This window comes from Atractosteus spatula, chromosome 19, assembly GCF_055471065.1.
Source record: "Atractosteus spatula isolate fAtrSpa1 chromosome 19, fAtrSpa1.hap1, whole genome shotgun sequence".
NCBI classification, from domain to species: domain Eukaryota; kingdom Metazoa; phylum Chordata; class Actinopteri; order Semionotiformes; family Lepisosteidae; genus Atractosteus; species Atractosteus spatula.
Genome location: NC_142724.1, coordinates 11,741,810 through 11,758,478, shown reverse-complemented (window position 1 = coordinate 11,758,478; position 16,669 = coordinate 11,741,810). Strand labels below are relative to the sequence as shown.

The 16,669-nt window shown below is 39.1% G+C and overlaps 1 protein-coding gene across 1 annotated transcript in view; it reads right to left on the bottom strand.

Moving 5' to 3' along the window:
• The window catches only part of nfatc2a (nuclear factor of activated T cells 2a), a 57,862-nt gene extending 42,526 nt beyond the window's left edge, over window positions 1-15,336 (bottom strand). The window contains exons 1-3 of the mRNA XM_088937644.1: window positions 14,955-15,336; window positions 11,204-12,137; window positions 10,215-10,383 (exon numbers count right to left, since the gene is read on the bottom strand). Coding sequence (XP_088793770.1) covers window positions 10,215-10,383; window positions 11,204-12,137; window positions 14,955-15,099 — 1,248 coding nt within the window. The 5' untranslated portion in view covers window positions 15,100-15,336. The remainder of the gene's footprint in view (window positions 1-10,214; window positions 10,384-11,203; window positions 12,138-14,954) is intronic.
• Between the last annotated feature and the right edge of the window lie 1,333 nt (window positions 15,337-16,669).

Below are 16,669 nucleotides of genomic sequence, written 5' to 3'. Positions count from 1 at the left end.
TTACGCTATCAAAAAGACAAAAGCCTGTGTTGTTTTCCACAAAAATAAATAAATAAAAGATAACCCAGCAATTTAATCCCCAGAGTTTAGTGAAAAGTAAATCTTAAACTTCAGCTTCATACATTTTCTGACTCAATTTCTTGGCGCTCTTGTATTACACTGCTTGGAGTCAGATTCAAAACTTCAAAGTCTCCAGAAAACAACGCAGCGTGTTGTCTCATATTCTCGTCTCTTTTCACACCTCTCATTAGCTCTAAAGGCGCAAACATTTCCATAAACAAATCATTCTTTTACAGTGGTGGATCTTCCGAAACGAGACAATTGGCGCCTCACAGCTCCAACCCGATGAGTAGGAGTGGAGGGTGAGAGAGAAATGCAAAGGAGATGGAAAAGTGCCAGGTTTATTTTTAAAAGCCTGAAAGAAAGAGTAACGCACCATGTATAGGCGGTGCACTCGGAGCAGCTGGCAGAATGAAACACATGTGAAGCCCCAGCTGCATATAAACCATGAGCAGGCATATAGACGTGTGAGGAAAACATTGACCAGGGAACCTACAGTCAATGAAGGTGAAGACAGCGATCGAGACCCTTGATAAATGTGCTGAGATATTAGTGAAATAGGTATAATAAATTCCCTACCTTAATAGAAGTCCACCTCTTTAAATGGACACAGAGCTTTATAGTTTTGCCATGAGTTTACCATGCTTATACCATGGCTTTACCTTGTAGCATTGCTGTTAGCTTTAGAATACTCTAAAAACAATGTTATAATTGAGGTGAGGCCATTTAATCTATCTATTTCATTATTATTAAATGATATACAGTAAAGATCTAATCTATCTGATTTGTAAACAAAGCAATAGTAAAAGCAAAAGCAAAAGTTTGCAGACGATACAACAGTCATCAGCCTGATCACAGATGGTGAAGAGTCTGCGTACAGGGAGGAGGTTGAAACCCTGGCAGCATGGTGCCAGGAGAACAACCTCTCTCTGAACATCAGTAAGACTAAGGAGATGATTGTGGACTATAGGAAACACCAGGGAGAAGATCACACACCTATCTACTGTATATCAATGGGACTGCAGTGGAGGGGGTCAGCAGTTTTATGTTCCTGGGAGTTAACATCTCAGAGGACTTAACCTGGACCCACCACACCAACACCGTGGTAAAACCAGCACAGCAGTGCCTATTCTTTCTCCATAGGCTAAAGACGTTTGGCATGCCATCACATATCCAGGCCAACTTCTACAGGTGCACTATTGAGAGCACCTGAATGGTTGCATCACTGCCTGGTATTGGAGCTGCTCAACCCGGGATTGCAAAGTACTGCAGAGGGTGGTGAAGTCAGCGCAGCTCATTACTGGCTGTGAGCTACCAAACATATTGCACACACCGTGGACACATAGCAGCTCTATTCATATTGCGTTTTATTCAATTTCTATTACATTATTATCTATTATTATGTAACCTTATTTTCGTCACCATAGTTTTGAGATTTTTGTGAGCTCGCAGAAAAGACATTTCATTGCCAGCAACTACTGCTGCACGCTGTATTGTTGTGCATTTGATAAATAAACTTTGATTTGATTTGATTAGTATTGCCACTTTAACACAACAGCTAGACAAATCACAGCTATCAATGCTCTCACTCTCTATCACTATTCCAACACTAGACTACATTTGTCATCGGTTCATGTCCAAAACCATGACAGACCAAACTGATCGACAATCAGCGTTTGAGTTTTCATCTCTTGTGCTCTGACTTGCATTTGGAGCAGAATTCAAATCAAGGTCAAGCCCACTGCTTTCAGAATTAAAATACGGAAGGATGTTTCATATTAAATAAATGTACAGTATAACCTCTTGGAATGTTTTTATTTGTTGACCTTTTAATAATTATGCCATTATATTCACTGTACATCCTTGTGGTTGTATATTCTGCAGAAATCCAGGGCATAAAACTGCAGGAGCATGTGACAAAAAGTTTTTAAACTTTTTATTTTTATGTTACACACAGGCAAAAGAAAATTACTTCTCCACCTTGTGATTGTGAATGTGATTTGGGCGCAGTTCTAGGTTCCTACTGGTGAAAGCTGTTTTTATGAAGAGTATCTGGCAGAGCTACATACAGTTCAGTCTGAAAAAGAGCAAGAAGTTATTTAATTGTAAAATATAAGGCATGCCCGCCCTCGAACAAACAAGCTATTTTTCTTTCATTTTCACTGCACAGTCTGCTTGCAAAATTGCTTGACATCTCTGGCCATAAAAGCCTGAAGGAAGCATGCAGAAGCCACAAGGTATTAAACAGCAGCGGTGTGTGTGTCAGTCTGTGTAGCTGTGTGTGCATGTGGCAAGTCACTCAAAATGCTAGTTGCAGCATTGACTGCTAAAGAAATACGTATGAAATGTAATATAAAAAGCTAACAGCTGGGTTAAGGACCAAGGAAGTCCTTGCAAATGTATAAAACAGCACACCATTTGGGAAGAACCTAATTTTTCACAACTATTGTTAACTGTATTAGATCTTCATCTGCTACTGCAATGACTATTTGTTCAATTACTCTAACAGGAGGAGCAGTTGAAACAAAGGCTTGGGTGAGAGGGGAGCAGTTTGGAGCAGTTATGAGTTCACTACAATTATAAATACAGGTGATATTACTAAAGTGATGGCAATCAAGAAACCCAAGTAACCCCCAAAATGTAATGTCGATCAACCAAAGAAAACCGAACGCAGCTGTCCAAGAGGAAGCTGTCATGACAGTGGAAGAGCAATGGTTAGTACCCATGAGGCAGAAAGACATTGATCCGCACACTAGAAACGCACATTAGAAACCATGAATCATCCCCAGTTTTCAAAACTATTTCTGATTTGCAATTCTTCTCTATAATAAAGAAAGTTCTCAGCAGGGCTTGTTAAGGGAATTGTGGCGTCCCAATTCTTGTTCTCCTTGGGCATGCGCGGCCACCTCTGGATGTGGCTCAATCATCATTAATGATGATGTAAGAAATGATGGCAGCAGCAGAATGAATTCAGAAGCTTACGGAAACGTTTTGCCTGCTTTTGTAGAGAAAATGCTTCTGTACTTATTGGGCAGCGCTTCACGCAGCCTGACAGCCACTCTAAACATACCGATGCATTCAAGGAGTTCATCAGAAGAAACAAAAAGGGAAGGGAAATCTTAGATTCGTCACACCAATCTCAACCTGTAAAAATCCAAAACATGCTAAAGGAAAAAAATAAAATTGGAGCACCCCAAGAATAAGGAAAAACTCAAATTTACTCCAGCAAATTGCCTCAATTGTCTCAAACTGATATATAACCATATATTGCCTTAAACTGTAACAAGCAGCTCAAAATGAGCAAGTACAATATGAATGGAAATATTCTAAAATTCTATGTATATTGAACTATATATATATATGAATATATTTATGATAATCTCATGACAAATTGCTTGACTAAAGAAAACAGTTTTGAGTTTGCTTTAAATTGATTACCTTATACAAATAACTATGTATATTAAGAGAGATTGAAAAAAGGAAATTACTGGTTTCAGACCGTTATCTCAGCATCACTTAAAACCTACCCAAAGCACGGCACAGCACCTGACATGAGTAATATTATCTTAAGAACCAACCTGTGCTGCTGCTTCAAAATACTGGTCTTAAGACATCAAAGGTCTGAAGACCCTACAGACAACATTGACATAATCTTTTCCTCGACAGCCTTTTGCTCTGTACATTAGCTGTCCTTTTAAGGATGAGGGCTTTCTCAAAAGTCTCAAACTAGAAACAGAAAAAACAAGGTTGTCAATAACCTGACTTGTAGTGTAACATTAGCAGTGTTTCAATTTCCATCCTTTAATCTTTGCTACAGGTGTCTCTGAGCTGTGCAGTTACATGACAAAATCCCCTGTCCAGAGCACACAGGTTATATGTGAAAAAAGAAGTGAACCGTAGACAGACAGTCAGTACACAGCTTCTAATTATTTCGGGTGCAGCAAGGCAAAACACTCAAAACGGAAGGAAATAGTCAAAAAATAGCAAAAACTGCATGCTTTGTAGGTAAACTTCTGCTATTCTGTGCACAAAGGATTTCTAACCTCAGAATGTCAGAGAAAACAGAAAAAACAAATCCCACAAATCAATATTAACCTAGTATGCAACATTCTGACAATTGTTTTGAGGGCTGTCACAGTGTAGTATAGATAGCACATCATGTTCAACAGCATTAATTGTGAAATTTGTCTCTCTGACCAAAGTTAAGCTCCAGACGTATTGCAAATGAAATCAGCCGACTCACTACAATGCTTTTACCTAGCTGGGACAACTGATAGTTCAAATCAATTAGGATGGGCATCACTGGCAAACACATACAGTGTAGATTAAAACTATTAATCATTATAATTGAATGAGTTACTTTATTTCAACTCTAAGATTTGTTAGCAACCACTCTATTTTTCTAAAAATTGTGTTTTGATTTATTTCATGGCTATCTGAAAATGTTACAATTAATTGTTGTTGTCAGTCATGCTCAATTACCAGTGCTGTCTAATTTCTCCACAATATATCTAGCAAACACTGTTTAATGTCAGAGTTAGGCTAGGTACGTGTACAATACAAAGAATTCCAGTAGAATCAAGTATAGGGAAAGCTTAAAGCAGGTCACCAAACCCAGAGACAGGGAAGAGCTACCATTAACTTAGAAAGAAACACATCTCAGTTCACACCTGTGTTACTTTATAGTATGATAGAGGCCATCTGAGAACAAGATGAAGAAAAGTCACACTCATCAGAAAAGTTGAGTGAAGTGTGAAAATAACAGAAAGTGAGTTGACACTTTTTCTCAGGTCTGTCTATCCCTGGACAGATTTGAAAAAGGGCAAAAAGAAAAGATTTAGACAAGATTTTGCTGAAGGAAAATCCAAGCTTCACAACCTCTCCCAACCTATTCTCAATGAATCGTCCTCTGTGAGGGCGGGATTGATATTTTTTAAGCACATGTGAAGCAGGTAAGAAGCTGTCTGTGGGAGTAAGCTGACAAGTAGTTAAGGCAGGAAGTACACAACAAACAGGTAGCAATAGAGCTTCCAGATAACATCTGTAAACTCCGTTACCTTGGTGACAAGCCATGACAGATTTGGAAAACAAAAAAGATCACTGAGAAAAGTAGTTAGGCTGCTTTCACACAACACACGCACATACATTGAGACGTGAAAAGTTGAATCTTGGAAAGTTTTCAGTAATTATAGTAACTTTCTCATCAGTAAGAGGCCAAAACATAGTTAAAATTACAAAATAACAGTGCATCAATGGTGTTACAGCATTCAAGGAAACATGCTATACCAGAATGAGATCAATTTAAAATATCTAAACATAATGGTTTATAATGCCTATTTATATTCAAATAATTATCTGACGATGTGTGCAACATGATTTCACATGATTGTTGGATCAGTGTGTAGTTTTAACTTGGAACATATGGTAGTTTTCAAAACTCATCCTTAAGATGTGGATTTTCTTTAACCAATTCACTCCAAACTATTCAGACACTTTGAGTAAACAGAAAGAGAAACAGCCATTGTGCATTAACATACACTCAAAACGGTACAATAGAACAGAGTAATAATGGTATGGAAGTGGTCAAATCTTGTAAAAACACCTAATTGTAAAAGCTGGTTGTCATTATTTCATTATTTTCGTTGGTTGTAGCTCAATTCAAAGTCTCTGACATATTCAAATGGGTGTCCCTGTATTGCAGGAAATAATTGACTTTACAACACCACCTACACAATTTGTGATGTAATTAGCAGCATTGAGCAAGGGCACCTGTATTGGGCCCTACGCTACATAACAAGGTTTAATTACCAGATGCTTGTTTCTGCTTGGTTTTGTGTCACAGTCAATACTGGACATGGCTAACACAGCTCAGCTTTTGCATGAAGATGTGTGAAACTCTCTCATGTTGAAGTCCTCTTGTGGATTCAGTCACTACCAGTCTCAGCGTGGCTTTTCAATGAGCAAAACCACAGCTTGTGAGGGAACCCAAACATTACCAGTCATTTCATCAGACCTCAGCTGCAAATCTCAAGAGCAACACAAACAAAATGACAGTGCCGATGTTTTGCCAGCCCTGTTACCACAATAAGCAGGTGTCTTTTCAGGGGCCGTTTTTGTGGAAAAAAAAAAAGGTCACAGGCAGACCTTAACATCCATCTGGCTTTCAATTGTTTACAACAGAACCATTCAGCAACCAAGTTTAGGCCTATCCTGAGGGCACAGACAGCTAGCGTGTGCAGCTATTTTTAAAAGCCTAACTTTCAAGTCAGGGAGGAGGATTTGGAAAGGCTGGGCCGCAAGATGTGTCACTGCTGGTTGCGCACACAAGGGAAAAGTAAATGACTGACTTGAGCCCTCGCTGCCTCCGTGAAGCCTGTCGCTGTCACTGACAGAGCAGAAGAGGAAGACAGGAGAGCGCGTGCCTCGCGTTAAAAACTAGGCATTCATTTCCAGCTGACAGGAGGGGCAGGAATTTAATCATAGTTAATAAAAATCTGCCCTTCCTTTACTCAGCTCGCTGAGCTTCTAATGAATTTGGGCACAAAGCTCACTGTTCACCCCCAATCCCAAGAACCCAGCTGTTTTCACTACCAACCTGAGCCCATCTTTGTGGTTCATAAACGACAACCTCTGGATCAGAAATGCCTTCTTTAGAAAGACTACAAACAAGAGACCATCCGACACATATCACAGCTTTTCTGACATGTGATACGAGCGCAATTAGCAGCTTTCCAATTTCTAATGCCCTTTTCTAATCACTCAAAGGTCACTCTTGATGGGAATCAGAGATAAAGCACTTTGCATAGCCAGAGGGAGAGACTCTTATTACACATTGGAATTACACTCTTAAACACATTAAAATGAAACACGACAATAATCTTTTCTGACTGCTGACACACACTGTGCAATATCCTGGGAGACAGTCAAGCACAGGGGAAGTGACCTTTGAACAGCATCTCTGATGTTTTCCACAGCCATGCTAATTAATAAAGTGTAAGGCAGGCTACAGTATGTTTCGTTTTTAAAATAACTACTTGATTCTGGTCATATTTGTCTCATTTGGCATATTAAAGAAATGGCAGTTTCCTAAACAATCTACAAACCCAACGACTGGAATTAGGAGTATCTGCTTACAGCATTTCTGAACCTACGCTCGCAGTCCATTCTGAGATGAGGTAGAGATTGCTCTTACTTCTCCTCTCTGTCCAATTTGCATATGAAAGCAAAGTTGCTACCTTGTCATAGGCTTACAAAGCACACCACCTGTTTCCTATTGTCTGCAAAGAGAAAAGGGGAACTGGACTTCAGAAATAAGCCCTTTTGCCAAAAAGGTTCACACTGCAGTGGAGTGATTCGGCAAAAAACAGCAGGACAAACATTGTAAAGACTATAAAGACAAAGTGTTGTGAAACTGTAGCTAAAATCCATTTTAGAAATATACTGTCATGTACTGTGTAACTGTCATGAGTCAACAGTTCTTTTTGGGATCAGAAAAGACAAATCACATGAATAATGCACATTTGCTTCTTTATCTTAGAAATAATGCAGCATTTGTATAATATGGTCTGTTTATTGGTGGAATTAAATGGAGATCTCCCCACCTAGTGAACAATATCTGGAATCTTACCTTTAATGACAGACCCAAGCATACATTTGGCTATGCAGGTAATAGACATACTGTAAGGTGAAGGCCATGCCCCTTGTATTTTGAGACATTTTGAGACATCAACATAAATAAAATCCAATTTGGGGTGTTTATTTAGATAGAAAGTATTCTGGAAATTTATTTTAAAAGGTGTAAACTTTAAAAAACTGAATGATGTGAAACTGTTTAAAAGTGATATACTCTATGTTAATTAACAAAGAAATACCCCCTATACACTTACAGTACCTACAGTATACTGTATGTCATGTTAAGTATTTTTCAAATCTTTTCAAGTAATTACGTGACCAGTTGTAAATGGGGTTGTTATGTTACTCTTAGTCTGAAACAATAATGCTGTTTTTCAAAGCTGTTTACTAAAACGATTGTATATTGTAATTGTAATAATTAGGACCTATCTGAGTGTATTATTTGGCTAAAAAATGAAAATGAAAGAAAGTCTTCTAAATTTAGATTTTTTTAAAAATTATATTTACAAAAACAGATAAGCGAGCACAACTATTTTTTTTTTATCAATGCACAGAGTTTAGAGCTAGGTTTACAAAGTGTTTGTTTCAACTGAATACTGTATACATTCCCAAAAAGCACAAATAGCCCTGAGCAAAAAAACTTATAAAATATTATTCTTTTCCAACATAAAAGATTTACAAACAGAAAGCAGGAATACTCAAGGCCATTCTTTCTTTGTTGTATTAAAAAAACTTTACATACAGTACAGCAGCAACAAAGATTTTGTTTTGTAAAAGGTTGTTCTACAGCTGTAAATCTGCGCCCGAGGTTATGTGAAGTGAAAGGGAGTCTTATAAATTATTGCAATGCTTATTTCAATAGGAATATTAAAGAAAAGGAAATACAGTGTCATTGTTAGAATATTTTGTGAAGTTTTTTATCAGGAATTCTTCCGTTGGTAGATGGACCTACAGGATTGTATTAAGTAGACATACATGTTGAGCATCACACAGTGAGCGTGTAGTTTTGAGTCATAGCCCACCACATACAGTATTACATAAGTGCCTGGATAATAGACAGTGAGAGTTTTGACTTTAAAAACATCACATTAAAAACACTCCAAACTCCTTCAAGCAAAACATTTTTCAAATCTACATAAAGCACATATTAGTGCTTGTACACACATGAAGTACATGATACCTCCTTCACTTATTGGTAAATCACTTTTTAGCCACAACCCTTAAATACTGAAACTGCAGCTTGTTCCCTTACAGGTGGATCAATTTTGAGATGAGACAGACAACTTTTTTTGAGTTACAGAAGGCTAATTAAAAAAAAAAATCTGTCGGCAGCCCATTTCGTAGGACATCTTCAGAACTGTAATATGAACAGAACTGTACGACAATAAAGATCTGGTATTTTGTCATGAATAATTAACATTGTAAAGCTTCTGCATTATTGAATACTGAATGAAATTGTAACAAAACTATGGATACTTGTCACAGAAGGAAACATATTGAAAAAAATGTTATTCAATCAAAGCATCCTACATCTACTGTACATAAATTAAATTGCCACAGCATAATTAATTTCCTAAGCCAAATTATTTTAATGCTAGCAAATATGAAGTTCTAATGACACACAGATTTGGTCAATAGAAGTTCATTAAAGGGTTAGCTTTCTTTAATAGATTAAATCTAACCGCTTTGGTAAACACGGTGTATTGCTACAGTAGCTGTAATATTAGAAGTCAAATAAAACACAGCCCCAACATCATGACAACAGATTGTAGCTGTTCCCATGGTTACTTTATCAGAACCTGCAGCTGATCCCAACGATCATCTCTGAGGAGCCCTGTCATCAAACTATAGTGTATTATCAAGAAAGGAAAATACACTTTACAATTTGTTTTTCTTTTGTAAAAACAGTGGTGGCTACCCCGATATAGATAATATTGTTACTTAATGAAGTTTAATGAACAATAATTCACTCAACCAACGCCTTTCTTAACTAAGGCTTCGGTAGAAACTCTTCTAACAGCAGGAACTGTGTATGAGCATCTGCAATATCTTCCTACAATGGAAAAAACCCTTTACCTATCCTCAACTTGACCACTTAAAGTTTTTCCAGGTGCACGCATGGTTCCTGGACTATCCAAACATCCCAATATCATGCCTAACCATAAATATTACATTAACCCTTAACATTAACCCTCCATGCAGCACTTAAACAGAAGGTTTACACAGTCTCCTGGAGCCTTACTCTTTTACAGTGAAACATCACCTGGAAGTGTACAATATCTTGCTCACTGAGTACTTGCTCCTTAAAGTAAAATAGGCTCTAGACTACAGATCCTTCGTTAACCTGACCAGAGATCTGAGCACATTTGAAATGTGGAAAGGAAACAAAGGGGGAGACTGGAGATGGCAGACAGCCTTTTCATATGGTATGTACAACCGTGTGGGTGAAAGTGTTCCCACACACTGTGCAGATGTTAGGAAGTATGATGGCACACAGACAGCAGATCTGGGATTAGATGTACCTGTACAACAGGGTGCCCTCCGGTCGGTGCCTTCACTGCCCCCCTGCTGCCCTCAGTTTCATAATGGGCACGGTGGTGAGGTTTGGGCTGGACGTCAATGTGTAGCTCAAACTGGTCTGATCGGCTGGGGACAGGCCACTCCAGAGGAGGCAGAGAAGCCACAGGAATGCTGCAAAGCCAGATCACAGATGTGAAGATCTCCTAGGAAAACTAAAACCAGCTCTAACATTCTTACTCCTTTGTGTTACACGATTGCAACAATTAGTCCAGCTTGCCAGAAGTCTTGAACTCCACAATCCTCTCACTCATTTTCCGCAGGAATGATCTCTTACAATTTGCAATTTCAAATGTCAATTTTGCAATTTATAAACAAGTATTTTACCATCAATTTAAAATTATGTTCATACAGCATTAGCAACATTTTCAGATTCTGCTTTGTCTCTCTTAGAATTTTCCTTAACTGTCTTTGTTAATAAGTAACCCACTTTGCACCTTTCGATATCTGGTGTTTGAGGGCAAAAGGCAAAACTAAAAGGGAAAAATCTTATTCATTCAGTTTATTTGGATCCATTTAGTGCTTCATTGGCCGTGAAGTTCCAGTCCAGCACAGGGCGCGCATACAGCAACAATTTAGAGACACCAGTTAACTTAGTCAACCTCTCTATGTAAAGCAGGAAGAGACTTGAGCATCTGGTGGAACCCACAAGGACGTGAGATGAACACCCCAGTGCCTTGCGGCTTTCAATATTTAAATCATTCTTAATGATTTCTAAACTATTTAATTGACCTAGTGCCCTCATTTGGTGTACGAACTCATTTTCTGTACGAACAGAAACAGGCTACCCCTGGTTTAGACAATTAAATTGTTACTCAAAGGATTCACTAAACCTATGGCCTTATTATGATCATTCACTACAGAATCCTAATGACCATTGCATGATGTGCCTGGAGTGCAAGTTATGGCTTAGGAGTTTTGGCAGGGTAGTTACCTGTAAAAAGGGATTCCGGACACCAACTGTTTGGTCCAGCTTGTAGGTGGAACAAGATAGCTTACATCTGAGCAAGGCTTTCTCTTCACATCCTGTTCGCAGACATTCTGGTATCCCTCCTGCAGGTTGTCCAGAGAGTAAACTTGGTAAGCTTGGCTGGTTTTGCCGATCTTGTGGGGAATGTTGAGGCCATTCATGGCGTCAGTGAGGCTGACCGACCAGGCCGAAGACGCGGTCGGGGGAGGCTGGGTAAGCTCGGCGAAGTTCTGGGGAGACGGGCTTCTGGAGCGATGCTTGGTGGCCGTCAGGCTGGGGTTCTTGTACTCGTCGTAGGTCCGTTTCCCCTGCGGGGAGGTGGAGCGGGAGCCGGGGCGGGGAGACGGGGAGCGCGGCCTCATGCAGTTCTCCTCGATGATGCTGGTCCGCGGCGAGGTGCCGGGGGAGGTCCGGGGAGAGCCGCTGGTGTGGATGTTCTGGAAGCGAGGGCAGAGGTCTTCCGCTTGCCCGTTGTTGGGGGAAACGCAGGGGGATGCCCAGGGGGAGTAGTTGCTTTCCGATTGCCAGCTGGTGGAGGAGTTGCTGCTTGCTGGGCTCAGGCACTGGGGTTCCCGGTACACTACGTTATCAACTTGTAACGTCGACCTTGGGCTGGCGTTGAATGGGTGCCCCTGTAAGGACTCCCGGCCCTGGTGATAGAACTCATGGGATGGGGTGATCTCGATTCTTGGGCTCAGGGCAGAGGGGCCCCCAGGCCTGCCTTGGTCCAAGTAGTTTTTGTTCTCCAAATGTCCATACCCACCGAGGTGTTCTGGAGGAAGCTCAGTATAATGGGATGGGCTGCAGGGCTTGATGGCGTAGTGAGAGGCCTCCTCGTGGGGGTAGGGAACCCCAGAGGGATGGCTGATGGCTTTTTGAGAGGAAATATCTGGCTCATCTGAAGAAAGGAAATAAGAGACTTTCAGGGGAAAATGATCATCATTATAGGGAACACTTGGTCTGCATGCCCTTGTTGAAGGCTGGATAGAGTTTGCAAGAAAAACATGGAGAAAGCGCTACAACTTAGAGATGGCCAGCACATCCATGACAACACAGTCCAGCAGGGTTCCTAGCTTACCCTAAATCAGGTCTATTCAACTTGAGCCCCTTCCAATCTGCTCCATTTTAGATTTCAGCTTCAACCAGCTGCTTAATTATTTAACTGATAATCAGCAAGCTCAATACAGGAATTAAGGAGGTTGTTGCATCAGTATTCTGGATTGGAGTGAGCTTCAAGTTGAGCAGCCCTGTCGTAAATCATCAATTTCTAAGAACTGAATGAAGATTGTGATTTAATACAGTTGGTTTATTTTAGTGCTTATGATGACTAAATAACTCAAAAAATGCAAGTACCTAGTTGACATAAAAAAAGTACCAAGTCTTTAGCGATGGAGTTAGTGGTGTAACCTATGACGTACAGGATTGTGGATCTCAGGCCACCTTTGACACAGAATAACCAACACACTCTGATAAAAGATGCCCCAAAACAGGCTCCACTTCATTTTCTGGACCAGTTAGAATTTTTTTTTTGCCAGCAAGGTACTTGCATTTTTTAAACACTAGAAAGATTATATAAAATACAGGAAGGACACAGGAAAGATTCCTTGTTGCATTAGTGTGCCATCAACTTTTTTTCTCAAACTAATCCTCACCAGGTTTTCCTGCCTCTGGCCTGATTAATATGTCCTCCATGTGGACTCACATTGTAGCTCAATATCTCAGCTCTCACAGACATGATCAATAGCTATTAGAGAGTATGCCTGGAAAGGCTAAAAATGAAAGAGTGCTACTTCTGCAGTTTTCCTGCAGAAAACCACCATAGTAGGGCACTCCTCATCTATGATATATGGACTTGTGTCATCAGAGTAGGAAACTACAGTGAACAAAGAAGAGGTGGAGACTAATTCATGAAAAGCAAATCTTCCACAACAGTGTGAATATCACACTGGCTTCTGCCCCCAGCTGAAATATTTCAAACTTTGATGGATACATTGAAAATGACATGGTGGAGATAAGATTGCATTGTCTTTGGAGGAGCACACAAAGAAATCTTGTTATTTATTTTCCATGGCGCACGTGTGACTCTTTATTGTCCTTCCTGCTTTAAATTTCAGTGACCTTCACAGCCCACTGCCACCATCAATCCAATAAACAGATAAAAAGTATTTGGGGACACTGCCATAAACAGGACAAGAAAACTAATTTCGCCATGTGCTGTGCCATTTTTGGCACATCACTGATTTAGATCCAGCTTTCTCTTCCCTAGGAATCCCTAGACAACCCATCCCCTTTAAACTTGCTGAAATTTTCTTCATGTAAACACCAAAATCATGTTTAATCTGATAACCAATACAACACTGATCTGAAGTTGAAGTTGTAGGGAATCAGGTAATCTGGCAAATTCTATGTATTTTGTTAAATTTTTTAATTTTATTTTTTTATGCAAAGTGATACAAATATCTAGCAAGGAAAGCATGGAGTCTCTCAGTGTTTTTATTTCTGAACGACAAAACAGGCAGCAGTTGAGGATCCTTACATGTAGAGGCACTTTGGTGCAGTTTTACTTCCAGACTTTTTAAGGCAAAAAGCAAGGTCCTGTTTTCTAAACTCAATAAAAAAGTAAATACAATCAAACAGGCCTCAGAATAAATACTGATCCTTTTATGAGTAACTGTCTGATCAACAAATCCAGTTTAGTTCAAATTAGTACTGTATTAAAAACTTAATCAGTCCTGCCCATAGACAGTCAACAAACCTGACCTACTGTGTAAGTATATGGTTTTTAAATTCAATATGACCCAGACTTCCCAATAAACACACAAATATGCAGACTTCACGAAGAAAAAAGCTCCTCTCATATCACTTTTAGTTGTCGCCAAAGGCATCACAACAAACTGTACTTCTATAGAATTAATTCGTCACACACTTTCGTTTAAACCGCCAGAAAATTTCTACAACCGTATAGGAGAACTAATGAGTGCAATAAACCTAGAAGAGATATAAACCTAGAAGAGAAAGTATAGTGATCTATACTTTTCCAAACGCTATCTACTACACTTAATAGATCATGTTAGACATACTGTACAGTCTCATAAATTGACAGTCTCCATCTCTCTTGGGATTAACGAGAGTTAATGAGTTCAGCCGGTGTAATAAGTAACAAGCGGCGTGACGTTTAAACTCTAGTTACTAGCGACACATCTGTTAGAATAAACGTACTTTTACGATTTTCTTTTAACAAATGCATTCCTTGCCGTGATGGATCCAAATATTGCACTGCTAAAAAAAATTCAAACCCTTTGAATCAGTCCTTATGAATTAATTAAATCTGTCGATGACAAACTGAAATTGATATTAAAATTAACTCGGCGGTTACAAAATGGGAATTTCTAAAACTTTTTTTAAGTGTCTGGAATACAACATGAATAAATATAAACACAGGCTGCACATTAAGCAATTAAAAGTGTTTTTTTTTTATTCGCAGGTGCACCGGGACATGTCTGTTAGCGCCTCGTAACTGTGGAACTTTAAACATTACCATTTTTCTTGTTACAAAGTAATTTGAAAAAGATGTATTCTTTAAACACGTACAGTAGTAGTGTTTACCCCTATAACAAAGCACATATCTTGCAGGAACATTATTTATATGATAAATCAAATTAAACAGGAGAACCGTCTTCATCAGACAGCACTGGACATCATGGAGAATACAAACCTTGTTCAAGGTACTCACTGCAAGGTGGGTCGTATTCAAACAGAATAGAGAAGTCTAACTCATCTTGACAGTTCACAGGATTGAGGTCTTCGGTTATGCCTAAAGTATTAGGGTTAGGTTCCTTGTCTTCGTAAAGGGAGGTCATCTGCTCTTATTTCCCAAGCTTAAAACGAGGAAGTTTTTTTAAGAAAGAAATCCCTTTTTTTAAAAAAAAAGAGAGCAATCCGAATCTGTTTTTGTTCTTTCTTTAAAGATCGTCAACGCAACTAATAACAGAACCTTTTTAGCTTTGGTCTCCCGACAAATGCAATGTCTTGTACAGCTAAATGGCTTGAACTACTCCCTTCTACATTAAAAGTGTGAATTTGACAAGGCTTACAGTGGCAGTTTCCTGTTTCAAATCAACCACATGCTGATAAGGCGTACCCTTTTCATAAAGTAAATATATACAGCGACAGACAAACGCAGCGTGAACACGCCTCCTAATGATCATAACATAGAACAACCGAGCCTAAATTCATTCACAGGTATCCTCCTAGTTTTTTCATGAAGAAAAGATAAGGTTAAGATAACCCATTTTTTAGCATTATTTATTGTTGTTGTTGTTGTTGTTTTTTAAGGTTAGGAGGAATTGTGTGTCAAGCTGTCAGTTTGAGACCTTTTGTTTAACACTGAAAAGAGAGAGGATGCGTGAACGAAAAGGTGTATAAAAGTTCACAGAAAGAGTTTTTGATGCCTTTTCACACTGAAATCTGACCGCAAAACAGTTCTAATGGAATGCAGTACTATCTGACCATAAGGTAGGAATCTTGTTTATTTTAACAAACTCCTGAATTGAAAGCGTATTTACTGTATGTCTTATGTTCAGGCAAACTTTAAAAAATGCACTTTGATTTCTTTTTTTAATGAGCAAGACATCCCCCCCAGTCTGGGGAGAATGAGAAGGGATACATTTAAAAATAATAATAAATTTTAAGAAAATACAGTGTTAGAAAATACTACTGTAATCTACCAAAAACTACACCAGTCCATTGAGGGGCACACACAGATACAAACATACACACACACCAGGGCCAATCTTCCAGAAGCCAATTAAATCTACCAGTATTTCTTTGGGCAGTGGGAGGAAACCCACACAAACATGGGGAGAAGATACAAGCTCCACAGATAGCACCCAAGCATTTGAACCCTGAGCTCCAGAGCTGTAAGGCAGCAACACTAACCACTGCGTCACCATGCTATAGCTTCTGTGCCCCTGAGATTTCTGTTACTCCTGATTGGTTTTGTTTTAATGCAATGTCAAATTACTTTTCAATCAGACACAGCTTCTTTAGGGATGTCTAACATTGGGAGTGAAGACACGCTTCAGTTTGGACATGAACATGGACATGCATGAACAATGATAAACATTAATTACAGAAAATTACAAAGCAGAGTATAACGGGGTTGCACATACCTAAATGGGAAATACTAAGAGAGGCAGCAATATTGCTTTGTTAGTTTCCTTACAAAAGCTCATTGGTGAAGCTTACTGTATGTAATTAATGTTCTCTGCACCTACCTCAAAATTAGCAGTTGCAAGCAATGTTTTGACTCTGTCATTGGGATACTCGAGTACCTTAGACATTTCTGGGAGAAATGGCCCTTTGGGGTCATTCTATAGAGGTTTCTGTAAACGATGTAAACAGAATAAGAGACATATGCCTTGAAGATAC